Source organism: Leptonychotes weddellii, chromosome 10 (assembly GCF_054177405.1).
Source record: "Leptonychotes weddellii isolate Sample4059 chromosome 10, ASM5417740v2, whole genome shotgun sequence".
Classification (NCBI taxonomy): domain Eukaryota; kingdom Metazoa; phylum Chordata; class Mammalia; order Carnivora; family Phocidae; genus Leptonychotes; species Leptonychotes weddellii.
The window spans coordinates 36,587,631-36,602,871 of NC_138378.1; the positions used below are offsets into that span (position 1 = coordinate 36,587,631).

General features: G+C 40.8%; 1 protein-coding gene across 1 annotated transcript in view; it reads right to left on the reverse strand.

Moving 5' to 3' along the window:
- Nucleotides 1-10,342, reverse strand: part of LOC145723848 (kinesin-like protein KIF16B) — a 30,354-nt gene extending 20,012 nt beyond the window's left edge. Inside the window, exons 1-2 of the mRNA XM_081833250.1 lie at nucleotides 7,790-10,342; nucleotides 2,488-2,571 (exon numbers count right to left, since the gene is read on the reverse strand). Of these exons, the coding sequence (XP_081689376.1) occupies nucleotides 2,488-2,571; nucleotides 7,790-7,837 (132 nt within the window). The 5' untranslated portion in view covers nucleotides 7,838-10,342. The remainder of the gene's footprint in view (nucleotides 1-2,487; nucleotides 2,572-7,789) is intronic.
- Between the last annotated feature and the right edge of the window lie 4,899 nt (nucleotides 10,343-15,241).

Consider the following 15,241-nt stretch of genomic DNA (forward strand, 5'->3'; position numbering starts at 1 on the left):
GAGGATGGGTTAGGCTGGTGATGGGTATTAAAGAGGGCATGTTCTGCATGGAGCACTGGGTGTTATGCATGAACAATGAATCATGGAACACTACATCTAAAACTAATGATGTAATGTATGGTGATTAACATAACAATAAAAAATAAAGAATATTGATAAAATTCCCACCAAAAAAAAAAAATTGTCAGACAATTCCCTTTGAGCAAACACTATGTGTATACTAGTGTGTACTAGCTCAAATGTGGTCTACTGAAAGCCATTTTTTCTGGATATGTTTATGTATTTAGTTTTATCTCTAGGTAAAGTTTCATATAGGAAATTTAAATATATGCTCTTAGAGGGAAAGAAATGTCTCATTTCTCTTTATATTCTGTATAATACCTAGTACTGTCTCCAGCATGTATTAGGAATTACATAAATGTATATTGAATTAAATTGAACAGGAAACTCAGGGAAAATAATTATGTTAATTTTCGCATGAAAATACACTAAATCAAATGGTGACTTCTGATGTTAGATTAAAAAAATAAAGTCACAATAGTCATGGGAAATTAACTCAAGAATCTCAGATTAATTTTCCTTTAAAGTAAAATTAAATTACACTCGCTCTTGAAAAGGACATGATATTCTAAGATTCAACGTTAGGAGAAATACATTTAATTTAAAACGTCAGTGTCTGTTTCCATGAGGTGTGGGATCCATTCTTTAAAGGCTAACGCCACAGGTAAATAACAGTCACGGCGATGGAAGGGGTCCTTGTATAGGCAGAGACGTTAACACAGAACTCTCTTCATCTACTCTGTTGATGGCTTTAGTAGGGCTAAATGATTAGGGAGGAGAGACTGAAAGAACAAACATGGGCCCATCTAAATACCGGAACGAAAGAGGACCCTGAGCTGGGCTCTGACCCTGGAAGCTTGAATGGAAAGAGAAGAGTCACCAAAGGCGGAGCTACAAATGCACAGCACACAGGATGCCAATCTGCTGTGCCACAGCCGGGCGCCATGTGACTTTAACTGGAGCCCTGAGAAGCTAGGGATGACAACAGTCTATTTCCTGTTAGTTTATATACTTGTTTTTATGGCCTATCATCTTCCATGTTCCCATTAAAGACAAGTCTACATGACTGAGGCAGGTAAAGGTTAGGTAAAGAAAACCATCCCCAGTTCTATCATTATTTTTACAGTTTTTATATGATACAATCAGACTTTTAAGAGAACTTAATCGAGCAGGCTCACCATGCTAATCTCTCCCATGAAGGCAAGTTCTTCAGTTGGGTCTCAGGGTCATGGCAACTCATAGAATGCTTTTCAGAAACCTGCCATGACTCATCCAGGGCTCAGGCTTCATAGATCCAGGACCTCTTCAAACACGTCACTCTCACATTTGAACTCAAGGCCAGGAAGCATGGCTACCCCTGAAACTCTTCTTTCTTCACAGCAGTTCTAGATGAGGATCTCAAAACTCTCAACTGCCCCTCGTGGACCACAATCTTTCTCTCTTTTCCACTCTCCCCCTCTTTTGCTCTCACTGGACCCCCCAGCCTCTGGATGTCTCCCTAATCCTTGGTTCCCTGGCACTAAGTCACACTGGCTGTCAGGAGGAACGAGAATAATACTGAATTTTTATGTAGCACTTTACCATTCAGAAGGGGCTCTCTTGGGCCTTCTCTTACTTGATTTCACTTGCAATAGGTCTTATTATTCTTCTTCTTAAAGAAGTAGCAAAGCGGACTTTAAGAGGCCCCATGCAAGCTTGCTGACAGGAGACTGCAGTCAGCTATTAGTAATTTTATCCTGCCTACTTTGGTAGCAAGAGATACCACCCAGGACACAGGTGACTGTGCCTTAGCACAAAGACTCAGCCTCATTAGCATCAGATTCCAACCAAACAAGCAACTCTACCTTGAAAAGAAATACAAACCACATAAAGCAGTCAACAATGCCCACTGGCAGTGAGACCCTCGGAAAAACAACAGTTGTGTTGAACCGAAGTTCTATATGTAGCCGGCTCAGAAGATGAAATTAAAATAAGCCAAATAAAACCTAACTGTGACTAAAATAGGTATGTGTCTTTTTGCTTCCAGCTCTCTCAAAAAAGTAACAATGGTGCAATACTCTGTATCTTCAGTTAATTAATGCAAGTTTTTTTGCAGCAAGCTTTTGTACCTCATTCTGTATTACAGACCATCTGTCTCTGTGAATAGTTAGTTCTCACCCACAGCCTGCTTCCTAACCCTTAGGATAAATGTTATCTCCTTCCATGCCAGAAAAACGTTCTATTAGACCAGAGGGGGATAAGGGCTTACATTTCAAGTAGACTGATATCGTCACTTTCTCATCTACACCGCCACCACCTCCGGTGTTAATGAAGCAGCACCTTCACACCCATGAACAAGAGCCGTGGTGTTTCTAACAGGAACAATTCTCACTGGTCAATCAGATGGCACAATTTCTACCCGGAGAAAGAAAAGCTTAAATCCGTTACCTCTAAGTGACTCCGCCTCTCAGCAATCACACGTTCATCCTTGTTTCCAAATAGTTTCTTTGGAGGGAACTCAAGGGGAGCAAGCTGAAATAGATATTTTATAAGAGATGTATTAATATCACACCGATGATCCTTAGGCGTTTATTAATCTATTATCTGGAGTCGCTATCATGGGGTGAAAAGAGGAAGAGGCTGGGAGTTTAAAGATGGCAGGTCCTCCCTTGCTTCGTCACCAACCGAGTGACCTTGAACAAGGGCAAGATTCCACAATGGTCAAATGAGCAGGCGGCACGGGAACGCAAAGGAAAAACAGCTCTGAGTCTCAATATTTTGTCTCAGGCAACATTAGACTCTGCCAGATGGCGTTTCAGAAGTTTTATTTGTTAAAACACAAGTTTGTTCTTCTTTTAGTCCCCTCCTTACACTAGAATTCAATTAATTTTTGTGCTGAGGTAAGAATTTGAAAACTTGCACACTACCTGAACATTTTGTAAAACAGTTCTGAGGCCATTGTTCAGGTTCTTTAAACATTCCATATTGCCTTTTTATAGCTACTGTTACAAATGAAGAATTTCTGTGTGAAAAGAAGACCTCTCTTTGAATCTTTTCACCTCGTTCCTTAGAGAATAAAGGTTCAGAATTTGTTTTTAGTCAGGTCTTGGGATTTCAGTTATTTTGTGTTTCTCTTCTTGGAGGTATTAAAATCGTAATAAAAAGATAAGTTTTATTATAGACTGGGAGGCCAGAAAGAACTCTATAATCTGGTGAGAACCTGACCAGCCAGTGCTGCCCTGGCTGAATGAATGCTAAGCAGCAATAATTGCTGGTGTTGATGAAATTCACTACTTCCTGCCTTCCTCACCTTGTCGGGTTCAGACAAATCGAGAAGCCAATGAAGAATTATCAAGAAAAAATTAACAACATTTCTTCCACAATATAGGTCACAATATGCCACAAAATCCCTATTTTATACATATGCAAATCTCTTGATTTAAATTTTTATTACCACAGTGGGAATCAAAAATTAAAAACTAGCATTGATATACATAATGCTTTCAAAACTTAGTGTTAAAGTATAAGAATATACATGAGGTGCACATACCATAAGTGAACAACTTGATGAATTTTCAACATCTCAACACACTGTAACCACCACTGAGAGGACATGTCCAGCACCCAGGAAGCCCCCCAAGCACTCCCAGCCATGCCCTCCTGCCTTCTACAAAGATTGACGTTAGCCTGACTTCCAAGTGTAGCTCACCATTGCCTATTTTTGAACTTTATGTAAATGGTATCATGCAGCACGAACTTTGTGCCTGCCTTCACCACACTGCCTCATGTTTGTGAGATCCATTCACGTTGCTGTTGTGTAGCAATAGTTTGCTCATTCCTGTGGCAGAATACTACTCCATTATGTGAACATTCCACCATTTATTTGTTCAACAGCCTCTTGTTACTGGGCTTTTGGTTAGTTTCTAGTTTTTGGCCATTAGGCACTGTGCTGCTATGAACGTTTCCCCAAAGGCATTCTGATGAACGTATGCAGGGATTTCTGCTGGTCAGAGTGTCAGGAGTAAAAATGCTGCGTCTTGGGGTATGAAAGTGTTCAGCTGTATTTGAAATTATCAAATGGTTTTCCAAAGTGGTTTAACTACCTGACACTCCCACCAGCCGTGACTGAGAGATCCAATTGCTTCCAATCCTCACCAACATCGGGTGCTGTGGTTTCTCGTCTTAGCAATTCTGGTGGGTATGCGGTAATTTCTACTGTGGTTCAGGTTTGCATTTTTCTAATGACTAATGATGTTGAGCATCTTTTCACATGCACATTGGCCATCTGGTTAGTCATTTTGGTAAGTGTTCAACTGTTTTGGTCATTTTTTATTAGGTATCTTCTTTTTCTTGTAAGAGTAATTATCCCTTTTTACTCTCTTCAAGGTATCTCTGATGACTTTATGGCCCTTTTTTAAAGTTAGCTGCAGTTGGGCAGACGTTCACTCCCTTCATGCTCCAGTGTTCTCTCTACCAAAGCAGAGAAAACTTGGGATGCAAGGGGTGCAGCATCCCTTCTCCCCCTTCTCTCACCGGGTTCCAATTCTGTTGCTGACCCTGAGCTTTAAGGTCAGTTCAAGGTTAAGTGAAAGACCACAGGCACTGAGGTTAAGACAGACCCAGTCTGAATCTTGGCTTGACCACTATCTAGCTGACTAGTCGTGTTTCTCTCTGCCTAAATATTCTCTGCTGAAAAGGCAGAAAATGGTACTAAACTTCACCAGTTTCTGTGAAGATTCTGTGAAGTAACCACACACAGACCTTAATGACTGTTCTTATTTGCTAGGGATATGCTCATTACGAAGAAAGCACTGTGCCATTTCCTCTTGGCCCCTCTCTTCCATCCCTGGATTGGTGATGTGGCTCCGGGAAGCAAAGGCTTTTCTGGAGCCCTGGCCTTACTAGCACACACACTTCCCATACGTTGCAGCTTAGAGAAGACAGGTATACCGGGGCTCGTGTTTGGGGCTTCATCCAGCCCCGATTTTATCTCGTACAAGTGTGTTTCCCCCCACTGCGGTGATGCTGGAACCTTGGCAGGCATGCTTTCACAGTTGGCTATTTTGTCATTTTCTTCTATGGCTGACAAGGTGATGTGGTTTCTGTCAGGGGAAATTTACAGTCACACTTGCACGCTCAATTGGAAATGGTGCACTTGGTGCACTAAAAGGACTTCAGGCAGCTGACCCAGGTGGGGAGCAAGCATTTAAATGTCCTTGTCATCAACAGCAAATACTCTATTCGGAGGTGGAGGATAAAATTTTGGGCCGTTAATATCCACCCTGTGAAATAAACATGTATAAATTATATGTAATACTGTTGTTCAGATTTTAGGAAGAAAAGGGCACCTGTTAACAACTTTCAGGCATATAATCAGAGGACTATAATATTCACCCATTTAACTTTAGAGACAAGGAAACACAGTTCCAGAGTTAAGTGACTCAGAAAGGTTCGTAGTCACAGGGTTGCCGTGTCGAGACAAGGAATTGGCGCTGACTCTCAGTGTTTCACCACCATGCTGTGGCGGGGGGTCCCCAATGTATGGAAAAATCCCTTTGAAGTCCTCGTGGATCCAGGATTCAGATGAAAGAAAGTAACCCCTCCTTTAAGTATATTAAACCAGAAGAATGATGTAGAGCTGCTAGACAGTGGCCAATGGTTCCAAGAGCTGCTAACGGCACCTAACTGAGGACGGGTACCCACTAAGGGAACAGGAACGTGCCAGGGCAGAGCAACAGCAGTGGGAGTAACAGGTAAGGGGCTGGGTTGGGAGAAAGGCTCCCGGCAGTCCATCCTGGGACATAAGATTAGTGGGACCCTATTAGCTTACTCCTCTCAATAAAAAGCAGGAATAATGGTGGCTATCCTTATACGTAGTTGAAGTGACGAAGAGAGGAAGCAAATGAACAGAAGCAGAAGTTCCAGTGTCATTCTTGATAGGAAGGCACAGTCCTGGGCCCAACTGCTATTGGTGGGGCTGGGACACAAGCAAACTAAAGTAGAAAGGCAAGGCTGTGAGACAAAATATTGAAAAAAATACCTCCCTCATTAAAGTAATTATATTTACATCAGAAACAGCTCTCCAACTCTCTTCCTCCTGATAGAATGAAAACGACCTCCATTTCTCCTTTTTAGAGAAATCTTAACAGTGCTTTTTAGCCCTTGCTATCTATAAGCTTGGGCTAAATGAGACGAAATTGCCAATTTTGTAAGTTAAAAATGGGTGAATATCAGCAATTTCATCTGGTTAAACCCTGCATAAAACTTTGACATTTTTAAGCGACCTCTAGGGCAAAGATACATTTCCATCTGCTTTACCTGCCAAGCATAGGTATTCTCATTTGATGGATTGTCAGTTGGCTATATCAAACCAATATTCCTTCAAAAGAATATTTCTCTTAAAGTACCCCAAAATAATACTAAACTAGAAATATCTTATTTAAAATATATATGACACTGAAATGGCCAAGGAGTTGGGAACACATGGTAGATGGTGCAGAAGGCCATTTGGGGACCAACAGCTGTTGTTGACACAGAACATATAGCCATGGCCATCTGAGTCAGCCCATCCTCCAGAAGGGAAAAAGACTACCATTGTCTTTACCTGGACTAGGGAAAGAGGACAGCAATTACTACTTTGTTCTCAAAACAGTAATATTACAAAAATCCTTAGAAGAGTTTAGAAACCTAAAATAGAGAAGAGGCCTAAACTTCTCTGTACAAGTACAAAGTCACTGCCTCATTTATTTTAAAACAGACAGCAAAAGCAATCCTCTGTAGGTTTCATTTCTGGACTGTGAATTAATTAAATGGTTCAGATAATTTATAAAAAGGATAATTTACCAAGATCAACAGAGCCATTGATCAGGATAAAGTACCTGGAGAGCCAAAATAAGCAAACAAAGAAATGGACAAAAAAGAAACAAACAAAAAAGAGAAACTCTTCCATTGTGCTGAAAGTGGTGTTGTCTGAAAAGTAGTATTTCCAACAAATTAAGAATATAGGAAAGGGCTAAAAAGGGGGAGATTCCAAACTGTCCCTGACTTTCCCACTCATGTCCAACATATATCAACATCTTTTGTTTGCTTGCTTGGTTTCTCATGTTAAACAGAAATTTTTAAATAAGATATATTATCTGAACATTTTCATTTCTTCTCAAGTTCTTTATATTCATAAATTTTCATTTTTATTGCCTCATTTTTTAATCTAGCAGATGGTCTAGATTTGATTTCCATGAGAAATGTTGTCAGGAACAGTGAATGGCAATCTGCAGGTAGAGGAGAGACTCCTCTGATTTCCTTTGTAACCTGTGACAAAGGAAATACAGTGGCCTACATTTCTAAAAATCACAGTTCCTTAAGTCCTATATTCCTTACAATAACTAAATTCTAGAGGGACTCAGATAAACAGTTCTGACTCATATACAAATTATCAATATACTGGGATTCGGTAACAAGGGAAAAATAATTTTCTTTCTATAAGATTTCATTTTCCCCTTATAACTTTCACAGAGTGTCTCATGTTGAAAATATGATTCAAACAAAAATAATCTTTCTACAAACAGTAAAATGTAAGGAAACAGTTCTGGTTAAAGACGGTGGAGTTCATCTCCTTCAAAAGCACCACCAGAAACAGAAGAGATGAAAAGGAAACACTCTCTCTCCAAACTAGGAAACTGCCACAGCCCCGCACCGCAGGCCAGGCGGCACCCAGGGAAAGCACCGTGGGGCTGCCGAGGGCCTTCCTTACCTTATCTCCAGACCGCGGGCACCATGAGTGATCCACCAGAGCAAACATCCAAAATCTCAGGCATTCCACTACACTGTGATTAGAGGCTAAATCTAGGGACAAGGAAAAGGTGGGGGACACCTGCAGCAAGGAGGAAGGTGAGGAGGGGTTGTGGGGGGAAGAACCTGGAGAAGCTCACAGTACTAGAGGGAAGAAAGGTCTGAGGGCAAGCATTTGACCCTCCAGTGACCCCATAGCCCTCGTGAACACCAGAAAATAAGAGAACAAGTGTCTCAAAGCAAAGGAAAAAACTGGTGGAAAGAAATTCAGAAAAATTTCAGGCAGTTTAGGTAAGTAGTAGGTTGCTGTCTTCATCATCCCCAATACTTGTCCCCTCTTTGCCCTCGTGATACACCAGTGTTTCCCTTAATAATTAGTCCACTTCACTTAAAGATGAGAAATAAGGGGCGCCTGGGTGGCTCAGTCAGTTAAGGGTCTGCCTTTGGCTCAGGTCATGATCCCAGGGTCCTGGGATCAAGCCCCGCATCAGGCTCCCTACTCAGTGGAAAGTCTGCTTCTCCCTCTGCCCCGCACCACCCTCCCCCACCACTTGTGCTCTCTCTCAAATAAATAAATAAAATCTTTTTTTTTTTTTTAAAGAGAAATAATTAGGGGCATCTGGGTGGCTCAGTCTGTTGAGCACCCAACTTTTAATTTTGGCTCAGGTCATGATCTCGGGGTTGTGAGACTGAGCCCCATGTCAGGCTCTGTGCTCAGCGCAGAGTCTGCTTGAGATTCTCTCTCTCCCTCTGCCCCTCCCCCAGCTCTCTCAAATAAATAAATAAGTAAATAAATAAATCAAATTTAAAAGGGGATGAGAAATAATCAGAAGGAACTCAAACTAGAACTATGACTGGGGTGAGAAGAGGATGAGTAAAACATAAGCAAAGGCAGATAAAGAACACACACTACACGAAAAACTGGCCCCAGACAGCCAGGAAGAACTCAGACAAGAAGTTACCGACGGTCTTACAGGAACCACAAAAATCATCTCAAAAGAAAAGTCCAAAGAAGTACATACCCAGATTGAAAAAAAAAAAGGACTACAAAGGGAAAAAGGGTGGAAAAGTGAGCCAGCTCTTGGAGAAATGGCTAATTCTAGGATTGGGACAGGGAATACGTAAGCTGAGCCTGAAGCATCTTGTAGTGCCTGAAAGGAAGTACCCAAAACAAGAGCACCATGATGGGGTATTACGAAGGAATGCAAGCATCCCCTGAAAAAGCTCCCAAAGGCCAAAGATGGAATAATCTGAAAAACAAAACAAGGTTAGTATACAAAACTGTCACAGCCAAGAGGAGCCTAAGGAGACATAATAACTAAATGCAACTGTGGTATCCTGGATGGGATTCTGGAACAAAAAAGGGACATTAGGTAAAAACTAAAGAAATCTCAAAAATATAGACGTTAGTTAATAATGATGTATCAATATTAGTATTAGTTCACTCGTTGTGACACATGTACTATACTCATGTAAGTTGCTAATAATAGGGGAAGCCGTGGGTGAGAACTAATAGAACTATTGGAACAGAACTTCTGGTTTCTGATGTGGTATGTTAGAAGCCTGGAAGCCAACATCCTTGCCCTCACAACAAGAAAAAGGCTGAACAGACTAGTTGTTGAAAGCCTCAACAACTCTTCTTAGATCCATCCGAGAATTGGGGTTACGGGCAAACTGATGTCCCCAAACTGGGGAGACAAGTGGGCGGAGACAGAATCACAGCCTAGTGACGCAGAAGTCTACATTGGAGCCAGGAGAGTCAGGAACACTTTCAACTGTAATCGGTGAGTTACTGGAGGCTCAGTGCAGAGTGGTGTTGGTGTTACAAGCTCGGTGTATGTGTAGGGTCTGCATACTTCTGTTAGTTTTACCTCCACACCCATGTTCTCATTGTGAGATGGGAGAAAAGTCCGCTACTTTCTGGCAGGAGGAGAGAAAAAGTAACCATTTTGAAATACACCCAAAGCTCTCTGTTCTCCGTAACAGGCCTGCTCTCAAGGGAAACTCTTGCTGGAATCTAACCATACCTTGGGTAACAAAAGTCTGTCTAACCTAGAGAAAGTGGAATGCCCAACAGCAGGCTCACTGGAAGAGGAAACCTGATCAAAGGCCTACAGGGCCTTCCACTCCTGCCACACCTCATCACCATATCAGGAGGGCTCCTGCACAACAACGGATTACAGATGAAGAACGGCAAGCCTCAGGCTCTACTGAAGAAGTCTCTAGGAAAACCCAAAGGGTTTCCTCTCTAGGGGAGACCCAACCAAGGACACTGGGGGGAAGGCAAGCCTCTGACACCGCAGCTACAGCAAACTACAAACACCACCTGCATCCTAGCCCATGAACCTAGAGCCTCACACTAAAGGCCCATCTACCTCAATCCCTTTTACCCAATACACCATGTCTGGCTTTCAGCAAAAACTTAACAAGACAGGCTGAAAGGCAAAAAATAGCATCTAAACTATTCTAAAATAAAGAAAGTTGACTGAACAATCAGTACAACCACATCTCCCATCCCCACTCCTCCCTTACCCTCCCTACCCCCAACGTGCTAAAACTAAAAAAAAAAAAAAAAATTGGAATGAAAGCCCCAGTAGAAGAAACAGAAGTAGAATAAATATAATGAAAACACAGGGACGCCTGGATGGCTCAGTCGGTTAAGTGTCTGCCTTCGGCTCAGGTCATGATCCCAGGGTCCTGGGATCAAGTCCCACATTGGGCTCCCTGCTCATAGGGGAGCCTGCTTCTCCCCCTGCCTGCTGCTTCCCCAGCTTGTGTTCTCTCTCTGAAAAATAAATAAATAAAATCTTAAAAAAAAAAAACAAAACAGATGAGCACAAAGTATATAAAGAAAATGACACAAAATGAAATGTGCTAAGGGAAAGGGAACGTGACCCACAAGTTTAGACCTAACTAAGGTGACTTTCAAGTGTGCAGGCCACAGAGAGACATTCTCAAACACATAAGAATTCAAGTAAAACATATCAAAGGGCATCTTTTCCAAAACGTACTGGATGATCAAAAATAACCAACCAAGACACAGCACAATATAAAGATCTCAGGAATGAGGAAATGATGGTAAAGTAAATATTGTCTCTATTTAAAATCACAACCAACAGGGAAATATATTTGGCTAAGGTATAAAAGAATGTGAACGCTATATATCTTGACAATGTAAAAAAGATAATATAAAATGACTTAAAATTTGGGAGACGGGAGTTAAAGTGTGCTAATTTGTCTTTGTTACAACAGTCAACTGATGGATGTGAGAGTGATCTGGCTGGGACATCTGTCACCCCACTGATCACCAGGATTGATTCAGCTGACCTGGCTGGCTAGGCAGGTGTCCCCTTCCTCCCTCACCACTCCACGTGCATCCCTCCCCCTGGAAGCTGCCCGCTCGGTCACTCAGTCATAGAGGATGACATTCCCCAACAGAGGAAGACTGTTCTTTGGTCAAGGGTACATGAGTAGCTGCGCTCCCCTGCTAGAACCTCCAAACAGGTGCTCAAAAGTCAAGAGATTGTTCATAAAACGGAAACACAACTGATAATTTGTAAAATGGAAACACATTTGAAAACTAGCAGCTCACATTCTTATGTTTGTTTATAATCCTTTTGCTTAAAGTCATATATATTTTAGAGAACTTATAACTTCTGGTAGAGCAACATTTAATTTGAAGTTCAGCAATTTCTTCAGTTTTATTTCATTTTCTTTCACTTCTGACACCTTCAAGTAAAATTAAACTTAATGTTAGCAATTAAAGATAGGATATCTAGAATGAACCTAATGTTCTAAAAGTATTTCATTCTTTCTTCTTTTTCTTATTTTAATTTCTTTTTCTCAACTTACATATCCATCCTTTTATCCATGCCTATTCATTTAAGTACTTAAGATAATGTTCATTAAATAGTAACATTAATTATATTTAGAGAATGATTTGGGGCGATCTGTTGCTTTCTCCTTGTATTATGTGAAATTTTTATAAATAAGCATGCATCATTTTTATAGAAACAATAAAAAGTGATTATTCTCTTTATAGATTTAATGGAACAGTTAAATTAACACCATATGTCTTTTTCTTTTAATAACCTGGGATTTGGGGCAATCAGATTTCAAGTCTCAGTTCAGTAGGGAGCTGCTGGTATATTCTTGAGCAATGTATAAAAACTAGTTTCTAGTTTTATCACCTGTGAAACCTGAAGGAGTTGAAAGAAGACATTCAAGTTCCCTTTCAGCTCTGAAATTCTATAACTCAAGTACCAATTATTAAAATCTCTGTATGCGGGACTTGGAAGTAGCATTTCAGGTACCATGGAGATGTTTTACCTATTCTCTTGGCTATATTGCCTTTGAGGAGTGTACTGACTTCCTGTAAAATCTTCGCAGCATTCTTATTTGAAGAAAGGCCAAGGTAGGGGCGCCTGGGTGGCTCAGTTGGTTGGGCGACTGCCTTCGGCTCAGGTCATGATCCTGGAGTCCCTGGATCGAGTCCCGCATCGGGCTCCCTGCTCAGCAAGGAGCTTGCTTCTCCCTCTGACCCTCCCCCCTCTCATGTGCTCTCTCTCTCTCATTCTCTCTGTCTCAAATAAATAAATAAAATCTTTAAAAAAAAAAAAAAGAAAGGCCAAGGTATGTAGAAGGAAAATATAATAATGAAGAATGTTACTTTTAAAGAGGTTGCAGAACAGAAAAAGGACAGACACAAATGGGGACAGTATTCATGAGCAATCCCTTAAAATGGTATCTCTTCCTGCTACAGCCATTATCCCTGTAGCAGGAGTGGGAAACGATGCAAAGACATTTGAGCCCTTATGGGAAAACTGTACGTTAAAGTTAACAATGATGACTAAGATCAAATAAATTGGATATTTGTGGAAGACGTGGTAGGCCTGGAGAACACTGGAAGAAAACTTAACAGCCCTGTGGCCTACTTTGTATAATTACAAAATGTGATTATGCAGACTAAAACACAGGAAACAAATGAGGATAAAACAGCACATTTCTTTGGCCTAAGAGAAACATTACGACAAGCTTGTTCTGCGATTCAGTAAATAAAACATATTCTAAAGACAAAGAGATTGAAATAAAAGCCATTAGAAAAATGAAATCAGTAATTTTGAGGCCTACTCATTTCCAGTGAAATTTGTCTTTCCCTTCTTCAGTGACTGTGGAGCCTAAAAACCCAAGTTATTGACTTTATTCTGAACCACAGATCTACATGAAGAATTACCAACAGAGTCAGATAAGACAATTAGTAGTTGCTTATAACTAATAGCCATTTTACGGAATTATCTGTGAATCTCAGTTTTAGGAAAATGAAAGCATTGAAATCCATTCATCCATCACGCTAGCTAGCCATGTATATATATATGCATGTGTATCAGCAACATAGCATTCTCTGTTGCTTTGTGATATTTCTTAATGATCTTAATGATCTCAGAGTGAAATTTTCATCTCCAAGTTTATTTTTCCCTTTCTGATTCCCGGTGAACTGTCACAGCCCAATTATCTTCAAAGACCCATCATGCTCAAATCCTGACTTCAATGTTTATTAGATTATAATAAGATAGGTTGGCCAGTCTGCTGCCATCAAGAAGACAAATGATAAGTAATGGAAAAGCTTGCTTTTATTATAAGCCTTTCTCTCTTGGCCAAGTTCACTATTTAGGTTAGCCAGACCCTATATTAGGTCCAGGTGGCCTCAGAGGCAACAGACAGCATAGATTTTGACAAATGGCATCGCTATTCCTTTGGATATAAATAATGGCAGCCCTTATACACAAATTTAAATGAGTGATAAAAAGTCTTATCTTTTATGATTTTATAACAATTAAGCTGCTAAAACTAGATTATAAATTACTGAAAGAAAACTGAAAACAAAGTGTGGAATCTTTACTAACGAAAGAAAAACATTTGACTTCTGTTACCACCTAATAAAAGTGTATTTTATTTTCATTCCTCATTTACTAGGCATTTTTTTCCTTACTCCCGTAACACTTGGCTACCTAAGTAGTACCCAATTTTTAAAGACTGTGGGGGGAAATGCCATCTGGCACTCTAATTGGTCAAATCAGCTTTAACCTGTCTTTTACAAGTAGACACACCTACATGATGACCTACAGCATTTGAAACATCCACACCCTGAGGGTTTATGGCCATAAATTTTAGCCACTCCAGCTTTTGAGAAATGCAAATAATGAAAACTCATCAAAGGGCTGCCATAATTCTCACAGCTGACTAGGTGGAAGCATTTCTGACTACTCAAAATTAATAGCAGCTTCCAAGGCCTTATAAGAACAGCTATCACTGAGAAATATACTCACAAACAAATAAGCAATTCTCTTCTAAGTTCTGTTAGAGGCATGAAAGAGCAACTCTTCAGAACAATCTAGGGGGATTACTAAAGGAGCGATGAGCTACCTTTAGAGCCTTGCTATGATAACAAGCACACCCCCAGCATTTATGAATACCTGCTACATGCCTCGCCCAGAGCCGGGTGCATTCGTGACTCTCCTGACACATTTGCTGAATGAGGGAGCAAGGCAGGACTCTTTGCTGGTGGCCCATGTGGAGTAACCAGCAATTACAAGAAGGACATACCACTGACACAGCTGCTGTCCTGCTGTCACCGAAGTGCTAAAACGCAGCGCCATCCTAGGTTCAAAACCATCACTGGACACAGTTAAGACTGCACTGACTTGGTCATATTCGGTATAAGGATTGTAACTTTTCTGCATAAAATCTCACTCCTCCCAAAGCCAGTGTCAATCTTATTTAGGCATGAGCCAGGGAAGACAGATTTGAGGACATTCGTATGTGCTGCAACAATTTTTGAAAGTGAGAAGTGTTTCAGATCTGTGAAAACTTAATATTGCATGTTTAAGAATAATTATACAGTTGGACTAACTCAAATGCTTGCATTTTCCATCTCTTATTATGACACTACTTGCCTCTTTCAGGGACTGAGGCATGGCAGGAACCTGTCACTGTCACATTTCACAGGAGAAACCCAGTTTCTAGTTATCTGTGGGGACTTGCTTATGTAACAGATTTTTGCGGAGAAGAGATGTTCTTCTCTTTGGTCTCATCTGGGGCACTCTGAAAACTCCCTCTTCTTGAATGAACACGGTCACGGAGAAGAAGACTCAAAACAAAGAAGGGTCTAGGAATCAGGAGACATGAACCTTGCCTACACCCCAAGTCTTGGTGTGACTTTCAACACAACTCTGGGCATTTGAGTCCTCATTTCTAAAATGAGAAACCGTGGAGTACTCAAATCTTTAAGGCGCCATGGTGTACTTATGTTTCGTAGTGTGCAAACGGGTCCAACCCCCTGCTAGAGAAGTCTCCTTGGTGGCTGAAGAAGAAAGCCTGCTAGCTACTCTATGCTTCAGAGTTTTGGGTGGTCAAA